Genomic DNA, 20,262 nt, shown 5'->3' with positions numbered 1-20,262 from the left:
CTCCAGATGAACTTATAATCTGATGATTAAGGATTCTAATTAGTCAAGTTTTCAACACAATTTTTATCTGTGCAAAAATCTTACCTTTCTGCCACAACAATATCCAAGGCTTTGCATGACTGGGTCAATTTCTTGTTCAAAGACCTCAGACAGCTTGGAGCAGTATTTATATACTCGCGATGTTTTCCGATTATATAACCAGGCATTGTTGAACATAAGCCAAATGTCATCCACATACTGCCAGGGCTCCTGATACTGTCCAGTGTCTAACTTCCTCTTGATTGTAGAAAGATCCATGGGGCTCTTCACAATATCAAAGTAATCCTAGGACAAGTGACACCAAGCAACATTACCAAAGTATCAGTATATTTAAGGTGGATGGCCTCTCTTCCTATTATCAAGTTTCCAGGTAATGTCAAGTCTTTGACCTGTATTTCTAAAGAGTTGACTGATATCGAACACTAAATCATTAGTCCACAGAGACATGAAGCAGCTCAGAGGGCAGAGAAGATAACCGAGCCACCAGATTTCCCACACTGCAGGCTGATGGGCTACTGAAGCAATTCCAGGTGCTTTACCAATCAGTTTAAAGATCCTTAACATTTTAGTACTAGATGAGACCTACAGATAAGGAAACTAAGTCCAGAAAACATCAGCGATCCACCTAAGGCCACAGAAAAATATAGGGGGGAAAGTTCCTAATGGATTTCCACCCTTGAATCACTCCCCTGCTTTGTTCAATACCACTTAACAGCCTCAAATGAAACCTGCTAGGAGCCTGGGGTAAGGGCAACTTTAAATTAAAAGCAGATAAAGCTAATTTGGGTCCATCTTTTCCATTGTCAACTATGGCTACTCCAGTGTTAAACTGTATGACCCAGGAACAACAGGTATATATCCAAGAGAAATAAAAACATACACCACACAAAACTTTGTATGTGAATATTCCTAGCAGCACTAGTGTCAACAGCCAAAAATGAGTAAACAACCCGAATGTCTAACAAATGAATCGGTAGAGGAAATGTGGTATAGCCACACGAACATTGCTGGGCCATTAAATAAAATATTGACTCTTGCTACAAAATGGATGAACTCTGAAAACATTATGTTAGGTGAAAGAAGCCAGTCACAAAGAATCACATACTGTAGGACTCCATTTGATGAAATGCCCAGAACAGACAATTCCAGAGACAAAAAGCACACTTATGGTGGGTTGGGGATAGTGGTAGCAGGGGTTGTGAGGGAAATGGGGAGTGACTGCTTATGGATATGGGGTTTCTTTTGTGACAGGGCTGATAGAAATGATCCCAAACTGACTGTGGTGATGGTTACACAATTCTGTAATTACACAAAACCACTGAATTGTACACTTTACATGAATGACTTATATAATATGTGAATTATATCTGAATAAAGCTGTTAACACATTAAAAAACAAAATCAGAAGAACCACCATATACTTACAGGGATTCCGAGAAGCTGAGGGTCCACAGGTTGACGAAAGGGAAGGGATTCTGGATCCTGTCGGTAAAGTGCCTCCAGTGTTGGCATCAGCGCCTGACGTAATTCTTCTGGTTTGAAAACTTAAGAGTACATTTGAAATTAGTTATCAATTAAGCAAAAGAAGAGAAAAAGTTCAAAAAGTTCTAGTCCAAGCTATGAAAACATCTTAAGAATCACAGAATACAAAAATGTCTCCAGTGTCCCCATGGAAGTATCACTAAGGGTGCACTTCCAATTCCTAATTCCTGGTTTGCTTGGGCAGCACCTTAAAAACACCATGTCTACTCATCTTTAAACACCTTTTATGGCTCAGCTAGTTTTTCAGTCAGAAATTTAGTTAAGATCCCCCCTCCCCCATCCTCACCTGAGGACACACTCATTGATTTTAGAGAGAGGGAGAGAGAAGCATAGATGTGAGAGAAAAATGTAGATCGGTTGCCTCTCGTATGTGCCCCATCTGGGATGGAACCCCCAACCTAGGTATGGCCCAGACCAGGAATTGAACCTGAGACCTAGGTATGTGTCCGGACTAGGAGTTGAACCCATGACCTTTCAGTGTAAGGGATGACACTCTGAACAACTGAGCCACAAAAGCCAGAGCAGTTAGGACGGTCTTGCCAAAGTAAAAAAAGAATCCCAAGCCTTCTAAAAATTTATGAAGACTTGTCAAAATAATATTCCAAAAGATACTGGTGATAGGAGGGGATGCTGTGAAGTAAGAATAAAAAGAACTCATTCACAACAGCAGTGTTTAACACTCCAGAAACTGGACCTGGCACTGTCTCATCTCTGAAGGTATCGGAAGCTCTCAAAGAAGAGTCCCTGAGGTTTCAGAGTGTAGGAGAAAGACATATTCACAATATTAATGGCATTGTTAGGTTTAAGTCTAAGGAAACAGAACTAAATTGTTATTGTTGGAATTACAGACTCAGTTTACCAAAATATGCTCAAATGTGTTTTCAGTATGTTTCGCAAAAGTCAGGGAAGAGTTGCAGGTGTGTCCCAAATGGAATCAATTTAAGCTGTCATTCAAGAAGCTAGTCATGAAAGGTCCTGCTCTGAGCTTTAAAAACACACTCTTGAGCACAGGCCTTATTTCTACTATTTACAAATTAATTTTATCTTTGGAAAGGTATACTTGTTAGCACTTCAAGCATTTTTCACCTCATTGTGGGGGCTGCCCTGAAAAAAAAAAACCAGGCAGAGGGCTTTCTCTCTCATACTTGGTTGTATTCAAAATAAACAGAATTTGAGCAAACTTGTATGCTTAGCTGCTTTAAAGAGAGAATTCTAATAGTAAGATTGGGTTTGTTGCAGCCTACATTAAAACAACACCTCAATATATACAACCTTACTTTTAAATGAAAATAATTTTTTAACTTCAACATTTAACTACATCAATGGAACACTTTTATAAGCAGCATCTCCACGAGCCAAAAGACTCCCTTGAGCTAAGTTCTGCCTGTGCCACTGAAGGGGTCACTAGAGCCACAATAAGTTCTAGCCCTAAACTAGTTAGTTAATTTCTGTGGAAACTGTTTTAGTTTAACACTATGTTAAGCAGCGCTGCCTGGTTGACTTCATTTGTCAACATTCAGCAGAGTGCTTCAAAGAAGAGACTCTGCATTAGTCGACCTGGGTTCACGTACCAGCTGAGTAAGCTGGGGCAAGTTACTTGCTGAGCCTGTTTTCTCGCCTTGTATAATGGGATCGATAGCCTCAGAGTTTTTGTGAAGTTATCAGATGAGACAATGCAGGTGTGTGGCAAAATGCCTGGTACACAGATTAATAATAAATGTTGTTAGTGCTATTTTCTGCATTTCAAGAATATTACTTAATTTCTCTCCTCTGTAAAAGACAATTTTGACAGGGTGTTAACCACCCAACCCTGAAGAAATGATGGGTATGACTGACCCAGTGATTCCAGGAAGCAAATATACCTTAAAACAAACAAATAAATAACTTCTTTTCCATCATTAGTTAAAGAGACCGGGCCAAGGGCTCCCAGCTTAATGAAATCAACATTAGAGTCCATCTCTGAGGTCCAACAAGCCTGATCCCATTCTTCCAAGTTCTTTGGCTTTTCCCTGCTTTCAGGAACACAGAGCCTGAGACTTACTCTTCTTCTTTGACTGTCCCGGAGCTGGAGACGACTGGGTAACTGACGTACTCGGCTGGTCTTCCTCCTCTTTTGTTTCAGTTTTTAATTCAGTGCCCCTCTCCTCTGTTTCTGTAGGTTCCACTTTACAGTCTTCTGCTTTAGTCTAAAAGCCAAGGCAAGTATTTTATTATTCCAAAGACATGCACTGGAAGCAGTAAATATCACTGTCTTACGCCCCTCCCGTAACGGATGTATCTGATGACGCTTTTCTCAGATGGAAATCAATTAAATGAGATCTAATTATCAAAATACTTCCCTGTAACATGTTTAATTGGTTTCTAGGCCGAGTTCCTAACCAAGTAACAGTAACGGCTCACCTCTGGAACATCCGCGGGCTGAGTGTCTGCTGGTTCTGGCTGGCCGACTTCCATTTTGGCTTCCACTTTCACCTCCTGTAGAGGCTGCTTCTCAGAGACCGCCTGAGAACTCACTTCTGTGCTACTAGTAGACGGAGGGTTTGACACCTGCCCCTCAATGCTTACAGCTGGCTGGGAAAGCTAGGCAGAAGGAGGGGACACAAAAATTTTGCCAATCATACAACCAGAATTTAAGCTACACAATAAGGTGGCATGGCTAACCGGTTTCTAGGCTGGTACCATTCCACCCTTTTTCTGTGCCTTCACTTACTGCCCACTTCACCCCTGTGTAGTGAATCATGCTTTACTTTACTTATTTAAAATCCTCACTCAAGGAAATGCTTGGAGAGGAAGCGGTGTACTAAATGTATTAGAGTCTCTCCCCTTGTGGTCCCCCTTATTATATGCCTTAAACCCACAGAATACAACATAAAACAGCATGGTCAGTATCAAACCTAAACAAAATCTCTATGCTAGGTAATACAACAGGAAAATGAAATAAAAAATGGTAGGGGAAGGAAGGAGGGAGGGAGGGAGGGAAAGAGAGAGGGGGGGGGAGGGAGGGAGGGAGGAAGGAAGGAAAAAGGAAAAGAAAGAGAAGAAAGGAAAAGAGTCCCTAACTACGAAGAGAGTCTAGGCTACCTGGGGTGACAAGAAGAGATGAAACAGCAGACAACACAAGCATGTGAACACCACAGTGGAGGTGAAACGATCGGTCACACCCAAACCCGAGCCCCTGCTTACGGGAGTGGCCGGCTGCGGGGGCAGCAGCGGCGCGGTCGGGGTGGCGCCGGGCGCCGGCGCACTCTGCTGAGAGAGAGGCGGCTGCGGCTGGTCCGCTGCAGCAGCAGGAAGTGGAGGCTGCACTTGGGGAGCGAGCTGCGCCGGCGGAGGTGGCGGCGACTGCCTTGGGGGTGGATGCAGAGCCTGGGACTGCGGCCCAGGTGGCATGGCTGGAGGTGTAGGAACAGGGGCTGGAACTGCTGTTGCTGGTGGCTGCTGAGCCCCTAGGCCTGGGGGGGTGTGGTGAGGGGTGGGGGTTCGACTAGGTACGGGAGAGGGTGAGTTCTGATGCAGAGCTGGCTGAGGGAGAGGAGGACAGTGAATGTGGCTCCCTTGAGACCCTGGAGGCATTATAGGAGAGTTCACAGGGCAGGAAGAACTGGACATTTGTGCCTGTTAAAATGAAAAACATAATAAGGTGGCAATTAAGAGGAGGTTAAAGTAATATTTACCTAGGCAGGCTATATGCATTTAAGGACACAAACTAATTAAACAGAAAATGGCAATGGATGCCTCCATTTAAAAATGTGATAAAAATCCTGTTATTAGGGGCGCAGCTTTGGATAATACAGTACAATTAAGTAAACTTTAAAAAATTTAGCAGAATGGCCTCAGTCACTGCAGGGGCATGGAACCGGTGAGTGTACACTGTTTTTTTGGCATTCCTGTGCTCTCTTCAGCTCGAGTTCTTCCTTCTGCATGGCAGTTGTCACTAAGATTTCATCTTAACATGTCCACTACTTAAAAAAATGGTTAAAACTCTCAATTTAACTTCTCTCCTAGTTTATAACAATTAACATAGCTATGCCACAGAGAAATCTCTTCACTGTTCCAAATACCACATGTCTATAACTGTTCTTAATAAAAACTTAAAAAAAAAATAAAATCATTTACTCGTACCCACTACTTGCTGCCTCCCTCCCTTCCATGTAAAAAACCTTGATCGGAGGTTCAAGAATCAGAAAACCAAGTAAGGAAACCCATTTATGAGACATACTTGAGACACTGGTGCTTGACCTCCAGATGGAGCCAAAGGCATATTTGTTACATTCATTCCCTGTGTTGAGAAGGGAGCCTGGGGAAGGAACTGGCTCTGGCTGGAAGGCTGCTGCATTCGAGGCCCATAGCCCATAGGCTGCACAAGAAAACACAGCACCAAATTGCAACATTAGAGTCATTCTATTAGAGCAGCTGGAATCAACTGCTCTGGCCCTGCCGTGGGGAGGGTGGGAGAAGGTAGGAAAGGAAGTAGTGCAACAGCTGTCTTCATGCCAAGATAACGGAGGAAAGCCTCATAGTTTACCTAAACCCATTCTAAAGAAATTACAAAAGGCTACAAACAAATTGATATATAAATGCACCTAGAACTCTGAAAGACTAGAGCAAATTGTTTCCTTGCATACTGTTTAAGTGAGGAGAGTGAATCAAAATTTCACAAGATCTTGCCCTAGCCAGTTTGGCTCAGTGGTTGGAGCATCGGTCCGTGAATTGAAAGGTCCTGGGTTCGATTCCAGCCAAGGGCATATACCTTGGTGGCAGTCTCGATCCCTGGCCCTGGTCAGGGTGCATGTGGGAGGCAACCAATTGATTAAGGATTTTACTGTTCACTGTCTATTCTCATCTCTGAAACACAATCATTTAATCATGTGTATATTAGGGCCAAATACAACCGAATTATAGAAAGACTCTAAGAATCACTTCTAGTCAGCTGTTTAAGAAATGTGAGAATTTTTGTTTATGAAGTAGAAATAAAGAAGGAGGATTTTAAAATTGTCAGGTAAAGGCCAAAAGAGGTCACACTTACTGGGTTGAGAGTGCCAGGCTGAGCTAACTGTCCATGGTGCTGAAGAGGAGAGGTTTGCCGTGGTCCAATGGGGGGCTGGGGCATATTCATCTGGCCAAATTGATTTAAACCTGTGAATAAGTATGAAATATTAGATCTGAACACCTTCATGGGGCCAAAGAATAGAAGACAGAGTTCTTACTTCTGATTCTACATCATTTTACCAGGACAAATAAAGCAACCCATTTTCAACTGTGAATCAATCTGTATAATTCACAGTAGTAATAGGGCATTGTGAATTAACATAAATTCCATATTGGCCAGTTGTTTTTAAATGGATATTTGATCATTTCATGTCTTTTGCCCCTTGATCTGCCAGCCAGCCTGCTCTTCACCCTTCCCTTCCTCCCTGGGCTCCAACTCCAAAGGGTTTTCAGATTTCTCAGGCAGGTAATTATGATTACCTGGCCTGAGGCAAGAATCAAGGTAGCAAGTATAATCCTGTAGTACACCAGGGGCTGTTATCGACCACAATTAAATACATGGATTTCTTCTATAACTTACCGGGTTGTGGAGTCATCCGAGGCATCATCTGGTTTGGCACGCTGCCACGGATCATAGATGGATCAGGAAGGGGGCCATCTAGAGTGGAACAGAGAAATGGTTAGAAAAGCCTTTTTCAGCCAGGTTTCTTTCCCTTTAAAAGAAAAAATCCACAGAATACTTTTAGTTATAGCCTAAAGAATTCAGTCTGAATCACAAAACAAAAAAAACCATGACTCAGGAACCTGAAGAAAGTATTAGTTCTGAAGTATAAAAAAAAATGCCTCCAAATGGTTTTAGTACATTCTTCTATGAACTATGGTGCCTTCAGTATGGACAGGAAAATAATGTAAAATCTTAAAAAAAAAAAAAAAAAAAGCTATTACTTGACTAAGCCAGGTTTTTTGTTTTGTATGCAGCAGAATACCTCCAGACAAGGGCCACAGGTTTTGTTCAGTAACCAAATTTGATTGTGTACCCCAATAATGTGTTTTATGTACTGTGACTACTGACTTTAAATAAAATACATATTATAGCCCTGGAAGGCACAGCTGTGGTTAGAGCATCAACCTGTTTACTGAAGGGTCACGGGTTTGATTCCCCATTGGGGGAATGTACCTGGGTCGCAGGTTTGATCCCTGGCCCCCAGTAATGGCACCTGTGGGAGGCAACCAATCCACGTGTCTCTCTCACATTGATGTTTCTCTCTCTCTCCCTCCTTCCCACTCTCCCCCGCTCCTTTCTACTCTCTCTGAAGAAAAAAATAAATAAACTCAATGGAAAAAATATCCTTAGGTGAGGGTAAAGGCAGAATGCTTCTAGTGACCCAGCTCTATCCCACACACCCCTACCCAGTGTTGTGCACTCAAGCCTTTGGCACACTTGTGGCACACTGTGCTCTAAAGACAAACCCACCACTTCAGACAACTCTCAAATTTTGCTGTCACTTTTGTTCATTTAATAAAATCCCACAATTATGTAACTTGCTGCAATTCAAGTTATTAAGTTCATAAGGACTTACCACTAATACTGTTCCTAATAAAATACAAACCGAAAACAGAAGAATGCTGAACACTTAGTCATGTAAATTTTTTTATCTGCAACTGTGCAAGACTTACAAAACTACATGTGTAACCTGTGTTCACTATATAGAAATTTAGAGACTATAGGAAACAAGAGATAAACCTCTATTAATAGTTTTAATCTTCCACATATGTATTCACATACACTTTATATAAAACAAAGTTTTCACGTAATATAAGAGGAACTTTTTCTCCTGTCAGTAATATGGATAGGTACTGCAAGCTAAATGCCAGCAGGATCAGCAAGTTAGAATCAATGAATGAAAAAGACTAAGCACCTGAAACAACACGGAGGACTGTGGTGAAGCAGAGAAAGCACAACCCTTCTAAACAGGAAGCCACTGTTCTAGCTATAGATAGTGGTGTCCCTGGGGGGAGAGGGCCAAATCTGCAAGATCCTTCCATTTTTAAAGGAAGCCAGAAATTCAGATTTTAATGCAAAACCTTCTGATTTTTAAACATGTGAGACTAATCAAATGACAAAATAGAAACATAACCCTGCTGCCTCCATCTGGCTCACGCACTTTTGCTTACAACTACAATGTGCACGATTTTTCTTTACTGACTGCATGACATAAACTGTCATAAAATCTACTTTTGGCCTATTAGGTAACTCTTAATTTTTTATTTATCATAAACATCTGGGTGGAATGGGTCATTGGGGGAGAAAAAGGGACATTCGTAATATTTTAAACAAAATAATAATAAAAAAACAAATAAAAACATCTGATAAACATTTGAAGGAACATTTTGATGAGTTTTTAAAGTATCTATAGAGAGCCCGGCTGGGCGTGGCTCAGTGGTTGAGCATCGACCTAGGATCCAGGCGATCAGGGTTCGATCCCCGGTCAGGTCACATGCCCAGGTTGCGGGCTCGATCAATGACTCTCTCATTGTTGATGTTTCTATCTCTCTCCCTCTCCTTTCCTCTCTGTGAAATCAATAAAGATATATTAAAAAAAAAAAGAAAAAAAAAAGAAATATTCTGTATAAAGTATTTATAGATAAAGAATACATGTATACATTTAAAACCATTAATTAAAACGTCCACCATTCACATTTAAATAAATACTCTCTTAATGCAAAATACACACACAGATTAGACAATCAAAAACCTTGTAAGACCCAACACTAAGTTATCCAGGAATCCTACCACCCCCATAAGAAACCAATGCAAACAGATTAATATTTATTTCTTTCAGAACTGTTTTCTTGGAATATGCCACAATTCAAAAAAATCAGATAATATATACACTTGGTCTGTCATCAACTTTCTCTTAAAAGTTTTTATATTTTCAAATAATTGAGTCAGCTCCAACTCAACCTAATTAATAATTAGGTTTATCTTTTTCAGACTGTACATATATGTTGCTTATATTCACTTATGAACATCTTTCTAGGCCAATACATAGACCTATACCATAGCCACCCTTTGACTATAATAAATGCATTATTATACTTTGCAAAAAAACCCCCATCAAACTTTACAGAAATACAAAAAATGAGGAAGCTCGAGTCTTCCATAATTCCTCTTACAATCATTTTCTCATGCAAATATAAAAATGAAATAGAAATAAATTTACTCAAATTAATACATCACATTAAGCGAGCATGGAAACTGTCACCCACTTTTCTCTAGTTTCAGGTATACAACATAATGGTTTGATATTTGTACACACTGTGAAATAATCACCATAAGTCTAGTTAACATCCCTCACCATACGGAGTTACAATTTTCTTTTCTTGTGATGAGAATTTTTAAAATCTACTCTCTCAGCGACTTTGTAGTGCAAATGGGCAACATAGTATTGCCCTGGCCGGGTGGCTCAGTTGGTTGGAGCAGTCGTCCGGTACACCAAAAGGTTCTGCAGGTTCGATTCCTGGTCAGGGCACATACTTGGGTTTCAGGTTTGATCCCCAGTTGGGGCACATACAGGAGGCGACCGATCAATGGTTCTCTCTAAAATCCATAAAAACGTATCCTCGGGTGAGGATTAAAATAAAGAGATTACTTGACAGAACACTGAAACTGTCAAGATGAATTTTAAACAACGCTTCTAAAAAAATTGTTCTTAGTTTTTGAATATATTGTGTCAATGTAAATCACATGATAGGCATGTTTAGGTTGTAATGTCCTTGGTTTGTCAATTAATTATGTTTATGATATCTTTTGTTGTCATTTTTTCTTTAAAGCTTTCAGGTGGTTATCTAGTTTAAAGACCTTTCTCATTTTATGTTTTCTTCAGTATTCTGTATTATATTTTGTTTAAAGTTTAAAACTTTTAATTCTTCTATTAATTTTTGTATATGGGATAAGGTAAGGATCTCCTTTTACAAAATGTCAAATTTAGTATAAGCTAAACGTCAACATATACTTAGGGCTATTCTGTTCTATTAGCACGTGTTCCTGCCTGCACTGTACCATACTACCTTTACTCTAACATAGCACAACAATTTAATATCTGATAGACTTTAAATTTGCTCCAATTTCTAAAGAACTCAAGTAAATTCTACCACACCCCAGTATCTCAAATTTGTCCACTTGTCTCTGTACCTTAGTTACACCTCTAGTTCAAACCATTAGCACTTAAGCAGTCTCCTCAACTCTAGTCTTGACTTTGTTTCTGAACATCTGTTCTCCCACATACTCAAAACATATCTGTACTTTCCCTTGCCAGTGGGTCTCTGTGTACACTATTTCTTCAGCTAGAAACAACTGTTGCTCTTCTCAATTCTTTTCATATCATAGGCCAATGAGAAAACGTCTTTAGCACATGGCAGTTAACAAATGAAGTTACTAAAGGCCAGTGGCAACCAAGTTCTCCATTTTACTATGTCAAGGCCTGAGGGGGATGAATCTCTAAGCCAACCTATAAATCCACTAACAGCATATAAGAGTTGGTACATGCTGGCCCAGCTGGAGCTACCCTATAGGTAGTCAGCCTACCCTGACTCAAGAAACACAGCCTTTTCCGTATTGCAGACTTTCTTCACACCATTTAAATAGCCTGTATTGTTTCTCACCGCTGTGTACCTAACTCCACATTTCACTGTTTAGAACCTACCAACCAGACAATGAATGAATAAGGCAGTGAAGAGTAATCCTGACTATCTGGTTAACTCATTAGGCCGAGAAGGCCGCTATAAACAGAACACTGAAAACTGTCAAGATGAATTTTAAACGCTTCTAAAAAAATTGTTCTTAGTTTTTGAATATATTGTGTCAATGTAAATCACATGATAGGCATGTTTAGGATGTATACAAACTGGTGGGACCTTTGAACCTGCTCAGTATACATCTACTCCACATGCAAGTGAGTGAAAACCTGTGGGCTATTATTTTCTACGTGTCACTATGAGAGAAGAATATCTGGGGCTCTCAAATGAAGCCAGATTATCAGGACATGTTAAGCACCATGCTCAGAAATCTTAAATATACTGATCAGCTGTTTTTACCACAGGATAAATGTTTTTCTTTGCACAGGCAAAATAGGATCATTAGAAAACTAGAATCGTTTCATAAGCTAATGCAAATAAATGACCTGGGTGAGAAATCATTTATTACCAAATTTTCCCCAAATCAACTATAACAAAAAGCACTTACTAGAAGTCATTCCTGGTTGTGGCTGCCCCATGTTAGGACCTGTGTTCATGGAAACTGGCACCATGCCTGCAGCATTTGGCAGCATGTTTTGTTTTTGTAGCCTAGTCCTTCGTTTTTCTTCTAGTTCTTTCTGGATTTTATAGATCTTCTCAGCTAGCAGGTGGTAGTATTCCGCCTTTTTGAATTTTGGAAATAAAACAGAGATGAGAAAAAAAGAACTACCATTACGTAACAGAAAAAATAAACTAAGAGATGTTAGCTTCACTTACAGAGGTAGGCAGAAACCAGAAGTGGGAAGAACCTGATCTACTTTCCTAGATCATTCCAAATACAAGCTCATTTCGGAATTATCATGTGAAAAGCAGCTTTACTATGAATCTACACAGTATTGAGTATGACCTCTCAAAGTAGGGATACAAAGTACGTGCTGGCAATTCACAGCACATGCAAACACTATGCTATGTTTTAAGAAGTGCCAGTTTAGAGAAGAAAGTTCAAATGATGCAGAGAAACTACAATACTACTTGAGATGAAAATCCTAAGCGGCTGATTCACCATATTCTAGTGAAAATAGCACAGCTGGAAACAGCTCAACCACTTTCTAAGTTGATAGAAGGCCAACCCAGATAAAGTGCCACATGAGTGCACTGTATTAATAAAAGGAAAAATGTAAAATTCTTGATGACATACACTTTAAGAAAATCACTTTATCTTGACTATGCATAGTGAGAATAAGACAGGACAGCTAAAGGCTATCTTCTGAAGTACATGTTACAAAGGAATAAATTAAGCAACCAGAACAAGTCCAATTCTGACTTTATACAGAAAAACAGGTGCTCACTCGATTATTTGCTGATTCATACATGTCCCCTTCCACTTTCCGGGCATATGCAACAAGGTTTTCCATACGTCTGTCTTTTAAAGCAGCAGGATCCGGAGTTGGAAATATGGCTTGAACACTAAGAATAGAGAATTCTACCACTGTTACATCACGTCAGCTTTTCGATCTCATCATAGAAATATACAGTACTTTAAACTTTATTAGTATTTTCTCATTTTTGTACAGCATACACCACATTAACTAAAATTTAAAAATGAGGGGTGGTATATTCTCACATATAAAATACTGACCAAAATGAAATTGTCCCTTTGTGGTAAACAAAAGGTTTTCTTGATCAGAATAAATGACTCCATAAATATACTCTCTAATTTGAAGCAAACAATTATACTGCGCATTTTGCATTAAGGAAGTGAGGAAACCTGACCTTTGGTACAGCATTAATTAGCAATAGCCCTCAGATCCTTCCACTCTCCTAAATTTATTCAACTTAGTAAAATAAAACCTAAGCATCAGCATGAAATCTTAAAAGATCAAAAACTTGAAGGGGAGGGGGCAGAAATCCATAATAATTCTGTCAAATGTCTTTTATTGTTTCCTACAAAATGCTTGACACTTGTGTCCCTAGAAACTGACTGATGTGATTTCTAGCCACTAATTTGATCATTTGGGTATCTCATGTTCAGCTGTACAGCACCTTAAGGAACCAGAGGGGGAGAAATAAATGGAAGTTAAGAAGAATCCTTGAGTTGGTGAAAAACAAAACAACAAAAACATCAGGTCAGATGATTATCTGTTCATTAAATAAAAAAATATGGATGGAATGAATAAAATCCCTCTACTAGTGGAGAACAAATGAAAAAATGCTTTCTCCAAGAATAAAACGTGTTTGAAGTGTAAGTTCTATAGTCAGAGAGGTCCACGCTCTATCTTTCTGATACTGCGCACACTACATTTTGCACTCAATATGCCTTTCCTCTTTATTCGGACACTCTTTAAATAAGACAGTATTTGTGAGGCAGAGTGTCTGCTATGTATCAACTTCTCAACAAATAGTGCAAACATTTCACAAATTATTGATATATGTACTTTTCGAGGATCAGACCATCCTACCGGATTCAACTTGTCAAAATAGTAAAAGCTTTACCAGGGATAACAAAAAACTGCTGCCAGTGCCATATTCTAATGAGCTGAGACCTAGTTTTTCTTTTTAAACTATGAATTCTGTAAAGGCAAGTAACACTAAAATGGATCATTTTTAAGTAATATGCTTATTACTGAACACTAGGCAGAATAGTTTATACACTATTAAAACTGAAAGACTCCTAACAAATGATGGTGAAAACCCTAAGCAGAAACTAAGAAGCAAGAAAGCCACAGGAGCAGAAATGTGTCAGCAGCAACAGCCAGGCTACAGAAAAAATCAGTAATATTCCTCTCATGGTTAAGTGCCTGACAGTCTGGAAGCATGCTGACATGGTAACTCTTTAAGAGTAAGACATGCCTACAATCTTACAGTTTGTGAACAAGATGATTTCGAAGATCCTGAGTAATATCTTCATGCCATGGTTTCCGAATTCCAGTACTGGATGGTTGCGCTGCTGTTGGCATAGGACCCAGGGAGGTCACACTGGCATTTTCACTCATCATTGGGCTTTAAAAAGGAGATAAAATAGTTTTAGGTAAGAGGGGTAGGAGCAAGATCTCATTTGAGTGGAAAGTGATGACTGCAATGGGTCTAGTATACTGTGATAAGTCTATTTACTACATAAAGAATTCGGGGTTGAGAGGAATAATATAAATTTTTGTGCTTCTGTGAGGGAAAATGTTAATCCACAACATCTCGTTATGTGAAGGGGAGAAAGAAGGCTTGGGTTTAGAAGATTAAGTCTTATGTTTTAAGATTATGCTGTCATTTTGACACAGCTTATCCCAGGAAATTCGTTGGACAATGGACTTTTTTATTTGATTGATTTCAGACAGAGGAAGGAAGAGGGAGAGAGAGAAACATCAATGATGAGAGTCACTAATCGGCTGCCTCCTGCACGCCCCCTACCGGGGATCAAGCCTGCAACCTGGGCATGTGCCCCGACCGGAAATCGAACCGTGACTTCCTGGTTCATGGGTCAATGCTCAACCACTGAGCCATGCCAGCTGGGCTCATTTTTTAAGTAGCTGCATACTTGCAACTTCCTAAGGTTTATGGGAAGGTGTAGGTTACCCTAAATAATTGATACAATTTCAAATAGGTTACAGAAAGCTTAAAGTATGGACTCGAACATCATATTTGTTTTTATTCATCAAGGATATCTTCAAATCAAAGAAACGAAGAAAAAACAACAAACAAAACTGTAAGAAATTCTAACAAATGTTTGGATACAACACAGAGCACAAACCAAAATAAAACTTACTTTTGAGAATTTATGGCTGAATGCAACATCGAGTCAGAAAGAAGATTCGACGTTTGAACCCCCACACCTCCATTTACTCCCATAGGACTAGCATCTAGGTCAAAATAAGAAACAAGATAGAATATTTTAAATACCAGTAGCAAAAAAGGAAAACAAAAAGAATGAAAAGCTATGAAAGTGCTAGAAGAAATTATCACAAGAAATTATCTTTCAAGACCCCAAACTCAGAAGCCCTAAGGACATTTAGAAATAAATAATACCGGGGGGAAAAATAGTAGGAGCATATATAATAATTATAAGCAGTATAACCAGCAACACATATATAAAGGCTAATACATGAAGTACTTTTACAAACCAATTAGAAAAAGATGAGCAATCCTACAGAATAGGAACAGTCAATTTACAAAGAAAGAAATACAATAGTTTAAAAAGTGCAAACATGTTCAACTATACTTAGAGTAAAACTTAAAGCAATGTATTTTTCATATATGAAATTATGAAAACATTTTAAAGTTTGAAAACACCAAGTGTTGAGAAGGGTTTGGGGGAAGAAGCATTTTCAATGAAAATTCATAGGAGCGTAAATCGACACATTGCTGGGAAGGCTATTTGACAACTGTTAACACTATCCATATGCATATTCTTTGACTTAGGAATTCCTCTCCCGATATTTGTCTTACAGTTATGTTCATATATGTATGAACAGACATAAGTACAATGATGTTAAAAACAAAAAGCTAGAACTAAAACTGTTTACAGAACTGAAGTATACATGCATATGCACAGACAATTTATGTAAGGACATAAGGAACCTACGTACGATGATCCCTAAGGAGGGGAATAAAAGGCAGTGTTTGGGTTAAAGTTAAACATTTAAAATGTAATTATTCCTTCAAACTGGTTTAAATATCTCTGTGTGCATATATTCTTCAATTAACAATTTTAATGAATATTGTTTTAAAAAAATCCAACAGCAATATACACAATAAACCATAGTTCCATGTGGTTAAACAAAACTTACTTGATACACAATTCTATTACTATACCTGTATTTTAGTTAAAAACAAGAAACCACCCCTGAACTTGCTCCTACGGCGCTTAAACTGGGGCACATCTATAAACAACGTTTAATGAAGAAAAACACTGTCGCCTTCTTTGAACATCATGCTTCCTAGATGCTTAGGCAGCACTTTGCTTCGCTGACAGCACAGGCTGTCTCTGAAATGTAGTTGCTGAAGTGGTCTTTTAGAACAGAGCTGTGTTGTCCATAATTCGGTATTTGTTACTGTAAATACTCCTTTTAGAAAAGCTATATAGCCTTAACATAGATTTCTTTTATTGGTGGCAATAATATGATGAGGTAAACAAAAAAGTGATTAAACTATATATTAATTTGCTTCTTAATGCCTTCTGAGGGCACATGGAAAACACAGCAAAACAGTCGCTCCAAAGTCTCCAGGTCCACTTAATATTTGGCACTGATTTCAGGTAATGGCTCGATGATAACTTCAAGAGAGATGCCCTTACAGAGGCTAGTAGTTAAGACTGTTAAGAGTGAGCATTCACTTGAGAATGTGAATGCTCAAAATGTAAGAATGTAAGAAACTAGACATTACTGGAACTGCCAAAGAATAGTCGGAAAGAAAAAATGAACACAGAGAATTCGGCAAGACTATGTTTTTGTTTTCTAAGCCCTAGGAGGACTCCCATACTAAAAAATTTTACAGAATAAGTGAATTCAATACGAACCAGAAGACCAAGAATGTGATTGTGGTAGGCTTACAGTAAAAAGCTCTAATTTGGGACTCCAGGGGGGATTTCCTCTTCCCCTCCCTGCTACAGAGTCTCGATAACCTGATAAAGAACAGAGATCCTGTAGCTTTGTCCACATAAGCACTCACCTGCCCATCTAGAGATGTTACAAAGTAGAGAACATGTCCCTTTAGTATGTTTTTTCAGCACAAAGCACATCTGAATGAATGCTGATTATCAATTATTCAAATACCCTTTTCAATCATAGATACCTAAAATTTATAACTCTGAGAATGTTTGAGCATTATAGCCAGTTCTGCCACAGTGGGATACATATTTGTCATATCAAGTTGTTACTGTGAATATATTTTCCCCATGGAAGCATCAGTGTAAATGTTTGCCTAGGATGAAATGCTTCATCCTACCCAGTGCTACACACCTCAGGTAAAGATGGTATGACATAGACCTACCATAACATAAATAATACTTTCTCTAAAATCCAACAGCATGGGAGCAGCATAAAATAGAGGTCGTATCTACCAAGTAAATGAGATACAAAAGTTTTAGAAGAGGGTACGAAACTCAGAAGCTTTTTATTTTATAGCTCCAGAATTTCTATAAAATTTTCTGAAAAATAGCTAACTAGTGATATGGTCAGCAATGAAACTAGATGACAGGGATATCATAAGGCTAAGGGCAAATAAAGAGTACCAAGCAACTTTTATGCTGAAATTACACCACCCACGACAAAGTCATCCCAAAAATGTTTAAGCTGGATCTAATTACAGTTGACCCTTGAACAACATGAGAGGTAGGTGCACCAACCTCCTGCAGAGTCGAAAATCCAAATAACTTTTGACTTTCCCAAAACTCAGCTGTCCCACGGTATACCTAGGGGATTGGTTATAGGACCCCCTGCAGAAGCCAAAATCTGCGATGCTCAAGTGCCTTATATAAAATGCATGGTCTGCTCTCTGCATCTGCGGATTCCCAACTGCAAATCAACTTTGATCTGCAGTTGGCTGAATCCGTGGATGCAAAACCTGGAGATGCAGAGGGCCGAGGGGATATTAATTAAAAAACATCCACATATAATTGGACCTGCACAGTTTGAACTTGTATTGTTCAAGGTTCAACTGTGTAAGGAAACAATCAGACAAATCCAAGTTACGGGACAATCTACAGGGTTCATCAAAAGTAAATGTGTGGCCTGGCCGGGCGTGCCTCAGCAGTTGAGCGTCGACCTAGGATCCAGGTGATCGGGGTTGATTCCCGGTCAGGGCACATGCTCAGGTTGCAGGCTTGAGGCAGCCAATCAATGACTCTCTCATCATGGATGTTTCTATATCTCTCTCTCCTTTCCTCTCTCTGAAATCAATAAAGACATGTGTGTGTGTGTGTGTGTGTGTGTATATATATAAAAAATGTGATGAAAAAATACTAGATGAAAACACATGAAAGACACTTAAGAAAATGTACTCAGAAAGGGAGAAGTCACCAAAATACTACCTTTTACCTTAAACCTGCAATGAAGAACTCAGAATATTTTATTTTTTAAATGTTTTTATTGACGAGGAATCAAACCCTGACCTCTTGGCTCACAGGTTGATGCTCAACCACTGAGTCACAGTGGCAGGGCTTAATTAATTCACTGATTTTAGAGATGGGGGGTGGGGGAGGAGGGAGGGTGGGAGGGAGAGGGAGAGGGAGAAGGAGATGGAGGGGGAGAGGGAGATGGAAAAGAAGAGGGAGGAGGAGAGGGAGGGTGAGGAGAGGGAGGGGGGGAGGGAGAGAGAGACAGAGAGAGAGAGGGAGAGAGACAGACAGACAGACAGGCACTGATTTGTTGTTCCACTTGTTTATGCACTCTTTGGTTGCCTCTTGTACATGCCCTGACTGGACATCGAACCTGCAACCACGGTGCATGAGGATGATGCTCTAATTAACTGAGTTACCCAGCCAGGGCATAGATTTCTAATTATAACATATTCAATCTATCCCCTTGGCAGGGCCCCCAAGAATACTTTAGGGTTAAAATAATATGGGTGAGACCTGACAGCATTAACCATTGTAAAAACATAAAAGACAGACATTGTAGGTTGCTAAGTAAATGGAAATATAATCAAGTACATTGCTTTTGTTCACAAATGGGATATGAAAAAAAAATTTTTAAATATATCTTTATTGATTTCAGAGAGGAAGGGAGAAGAGATAAAAACATCAATGTTGAGAGAATCATTGACTGGCTGCCTCCTGCATGCCCCCTACTGGGGATCGAGCCTGCAATCCTGGGCAGTGCCCTGACCAGGAACTGAACTGCGATCTCCTGGAGCATAGGTCAATGCTCAACTGCTGAGCCAGGCCAGCTGGGCGGGATAAAATTTTTATACTGTTGGAAAACACAACAAAAAATCTTACACCACTGACACAATATAGCCCTAGTATGGATTTCGGTCCAAACCTGAAGTATCCTAAAATAAAGACCATCGGTGGGAAAAAAACAAAAGTGAAAAGAGCTTGGTTTAGTATTTCAAAATCATGAGAGACATCAAAAGAGTAAAAGAATATCGTTATTGACACTAATTTGAGTAATTAATAACTGTGTTTATTCTTTCTGATAACATGGCACTAGGCTAAGGCCAAGTTGCAACTCCAGAGGCATATTTCTGATCACCATCACAACTCTTCCTAGTTCAATCAATGATAAGCCTAATAATGATAGAAGTCTTAAAGGATCACTTTAAGCACCTGAAAAAACGAATTTATAGTAAAAAATAAAATAAAATAAAAAAACCCTGGCCCAAACATCACCTAAAAATACTAAGTTTTGAATAAAATGATAAATTGCTTAAGGCTGTGTTGCGAAGTGAAAAGGCAGTCACATGTTTGTAATATGCAATAAATACTTTCTTAAGCCCCCCTTAAAGACTGAGTAGAAAAAAAATAAATTAAAAAATTAAAAAAGACTGTTGAGAAAATTACATGACTCAGTCATGGTGATTCCATTTTGATATTTATTTCCTTTATATATTATCTAGGTCAGTGATTTTCAGCTGGTATGCATCAAGAATTTTTAAAACATGCAATACCTGACTATTTAGTGAGGGGTGCTGACCTCTTTCCCCTTAGAATGTCAAATTTAAAAATGACAACAGCCAACATAATAGCCGCCCAGTGTGAATGCCCTGTCTTAAACTATAAATATATATATAGGTCATATAACAGAGTTGCATTTTATTGGTCATGTTGCATAAGGTTGCATCTGACCGGTTAATTCTTGGTACCAGAAATCCTTATATACAAGTATAGGCACCTGATTTTCTAAAAAGCATAAAGGGCAGGTAGTTACATTATTTTTTTTGGGGGTGGGGTGTAAATCAATCAAAATCGCACCTGTTTTTGGTTGCGTCAGCAAAAAATGTATTTTTTGGTGTGCTGCAGAATTT

The 20,262-nt window shown here is 39.1% G+C and overlaps 1 protein-coding gene across 1 annotated transcript in view; it reads right to left on the bottom strand.

The window, feature by feature from the left end:
• EP300 (EP300 lysine acetyltransferase) overlaps window positions 1-20,262 on the bottom strand; it is a 72,253-nt gene that overhangs the window by 17,685 nt on the left and 34,306 nt on the right. The window contains exons 7-18 of the mRNA XM_016205321.2: window positions 15,065-15,158; window positions 14,170-14,307; window positions 12,657-12,774; window positions 11,816-11,990; window positions 7,151-7,228; window positions 6,608-6,717; window positions 5,801-5,938; window positions 4,765-5,196; window positions 3,982-4,161; window positions 3,623-3,767; window positions 1,465-1,583; window positions 85-324 (exon numbers count right to left, since the gene is read on the bottom strand). Of these exons, the coding sequence (XP_016060807.2) occupies window positions 85-324; window positions 1,465-1,583; window positions 3,623-3,767; window positions 3,982-4,161; window positions 4,765-5,196; window positions 5,801-5,938; window positions 6,608-6,717; window positions 7,151-7,228; window positions 11,816-11,990; window positions 12,657-12,774; window positions 14,170-14,307; window positions 15,065-15,158 (1,967 nt within the window). The remainder of the gene's footprint in view (window positions 1-84; window positions 325-1,464; window positions 1,584-3,622; window positions 3,768-3,981; window positions 4,162-4,764; window positions 5,197-5,800; window positions 5,939-6,607; window positions 6,718-7,150; window positions 7,229-11,815; window positions 11,991-12,656; window positions 12,775-14,169; window positions 14,308-15,064; window positions 15,159-20,262) is intronic.

The sequence above is a fragment of the Miniopterus natalensis genome, chromosome 2, assembly GCF_054644295.1.
Source record: "Miniopterus natalensis isolate mMinNat1 chromosome 2, mMinNat1.hap1, whole genome shotgun sequence".
In the NCBI taxonomy this organism is placed as follows: Eukaryota; Metazoa; Chordata; class Mammalia; order Chiroptera; family Miniopteridae; genus Miniopterus; species Miniopterus natalensis.
This window is presented reverse-complemented; position numbering and strand designations above follow the sequence as displayed.